Source organism: Anneissia japonica, unplaced genomic scaffold (assembly GCF_011630105.1).
Source record: "Anneissia japonica isolate Jap-2015-1 unplaced genomic scaffold, ASM1163010v1 scaffold573_len2283161_cov171, whole genome shotgun sequence".
NCBI lineage: Eukaryota > Metazoa > Echinodermata > Crinoidea > Comatulida > Comatulidae > Anneissia > Anneissia japonica.
Window position 1 is genome coordinate 1,040,152 of NW_022719802.1, and position 2,795 is coordinate 1,042,946.

Here is a 2,795-nt window from a genome sequence, read left to right on the forward strand (position 1 = left end):
GCCATGCATTATGCCTCGGGATAAGTCATCATGTTTGGAAATTTTTTGAGTAGAACAAGATATTCCATGGCTATGCGATCTTTGAGCAAATGTTATTGTATACAACACCAAGGCAAGTAGTAGGCCTAATCTGCCTATTGTAAGTAGCCTACCTACTGTTCGTCACCAGAAAGGAACTTACCGCTCCGACGTTGCGTCATGTGCAATATAACAAATGACTCAAATGTAAACAGCATGCGACGGGATTCCCTGAAAAAAATCAGCATTGAGTAGGCCTACAGGTCGAACTCTTCAACGCTCGAAGCATTATCACGCAGCTTAAGCTCATACACAGAGACAACTCGGACTTGGTTATAATAACTGAGACTTGGTTGAATCCACAAATAGCATCATCTGAGGTTTTTTTTAGCAATAATTATTCCGTTTTCAGGAAGGATCGCGAGCTGTCTCTTATACACATCTAGATGTGTATAAGCGGAAAGTCTCGAGGAAGCCAAGTGCTAAAGTTTGTTAAGACATCTGACAAAGCAGGTCAGATTTAGAATCTCGTTTGGAGTAACTATTTTTCAATTGCAGATTCCTTAATAATGCTAGGTCCATAACCCAATATACTTACTGTATCCAAGTATTTTTTTGTTTCTTCAATCAAAATAAAGGTATGGAATGGGTTGCTGCAAATGCATCAAAACCCGCCGTTGCATCAATGTCGTTGGGAGGGACACTATCTATGGCTCTTAATAATGCTGCCGACTCTCTGGTGCAATCTGGTGTCGTCCTGGTAGCAGCGTCGGGAAACGAAGCAAGCGACGCATGCACTACGTCTCCTGCGTCTGCAGTGGAGGTAAAACAAAAACTATTGTATTGTATATCATAGGCCTTTATGCTGTTGTTGACAGAATGTCTGATGCTGTTGTTAAAGAATGTCTGAACACGTCATCAAGTCGGTAATTAAATTCCATTTTCTTTGCAGTACTTACGCCGACTTTATTGCAATTTACCAGCAGTTTCTTTATACCTCACTGCACTTCAATTTCAATTGAAGAACAATTCAGAGGAGTGCTTGCGGAACATTATACGGTCCTCCACCTTCAAAGAAATTGTTTTCTAAGCGCACAATACGTTCTAAAACCTCTGCTTAAAATGGCCTATAAAACATTTTGATTTCCCAGAACGTCAGAACCAACACCATTAGCCTCCACTCGAAATTTTAAGACCCTTCTCAGTGACCGATTTAAGAAAGAGGGGGAACCGGCCCAGGGCCTCCAATTTTTTTCCTAAATTATTTCCTAAACAAATTTAGAAAAAAATAATTTATATTCAAACTTATGTCTGAGCGGGCCATCTAGAGGTGTCATAATCATAATTTGTCTTACTTCAACCCCAACCATGGTTAGGCTGAAGTGGAGTTTCTAGATAGACCATTCACCTGTGAAAGTGACGTCCTTCCCTGGGCCCCCTCTTTATTTTGAATTCCTGGCTCCAACACTGTCTCTCATACATTGACAGATATTTTAATATCTATAGTTATAAATAGTCTAGTATTTAATTAATAGAGATATACTGCATAGTTATTTCAGTTGTATTTAATGTCAATGGTAAAAAATGCGATGCATAAAACATTTTTCAAGAATGTCCTTGTGCAGCTTCCTAATTATTTAAAACAAAAAAATCCTTTCATAGTTGCAACTCAGTGCATCCCCTGAATTGCATCCTTCATTGGAAAAGAATGTTTAATGCATATCAAAAATGCTTTAATCCATCACCAGACACAAACCTGATCATATTCTTTTGAGGTATTTTGGTCTCGTAGACAGTCTAGGCCTAATGTATGCCCGGCAAACTCCATTCATTTAGGCATCAAGGACGTCGGAGATCGGCTAAAGCCTGGTTTCCATAAAAATTATTACACGCTATCGCCTACTCCTTTGGCGACGCTGATTGGTCAGTTGAATCAAAGAGCGTTCCCGATTCCTTCTGGAACAGCTAAGCAGTGCAAGGATTGCAGTGAAAACGCTGTAGCGATTGCGTAGCTATATTGTATGGAAACGGAGTTATCTTCAGAGAGCATTCCTGATTCCGTCGGGGACAGCTACGCATTGCAAAGACTACCGTGAAACCGCTGTAGCGACTGTGTAGCGATTTCATTGAAACTAAGCGTTTAGAAGACATTAATTTTAATATTATATTTATTTCGTAGGTGATATCTGTAAGTTCTTCTAACAAAAATGATGAATGGTCAACATTTTCAAATGAGGGGTCATGTATTGATATAATCGCACCAGGAGAGGAAATCGTGAGTGCTTGGATTGATTCAGACACTTCATCACAGACACTAACCGGAACGTCAATGGCATGTCCTCATGTTGCAGGTAGGTAGAAGGTACCAAGGTTTTTGTTCACAATTAAAACATTTTACGTCTCGCAATGAGACTGTAAATCAGAGTATATTCATACACTGTAAACATTTACGGTAACATTTACAGTAAAGTTTCAATAATATGTATACAAAAATAAAATCGTAGACAGCATGTACGGTCAACAAACAGTACAGTAAATTGTGATCGTCAAATAAAGGCCGACAGTCGTTTTGTCTTTGTCGTGGAGGAAGGAAGTCTTTTCTCCATGGTATTGTGTACCAGCTAGTCCGAGTTCAAACAAAAAACCAGGGTTAAGAAAAAACTCCAATTTTTTTTAAATTAATTAATAAAATCTATGCTTCAAAGTTGTCACCTTCTGAAAAATGTTATTTCATTTTGTCTACCTATTTTATATATACATGTGAATAGGATATCGTT

The 2,795-nt window shown here is 38.6% G+C and overlaps 1 protein-coding gene across 1 annotated transcript in view; it reads left to right on the forward strand.

The window, feature by feature from the left end:
* LOC117110994 (aqualysin-1-like) overlaps window positions 1-2,795 on the forward strand; it is a 12,868-nt gene that overhangs the window by 6,326 nt on the left and 3,747 nt on the right. The window contains exons 5-6 of the mRNA XM_033253850.1: window positions 657-841; window positions 2,198-2,369. Of these exons, the coding sequence (XP_033109741.1) occupies window positions 657-841; window positions 2,198-2,369 (357 nt within the window). The remainder of the gene's footprint in view (window positions 1-656; window positions 842-2,197; window positions 2,370-2,795) is intronic.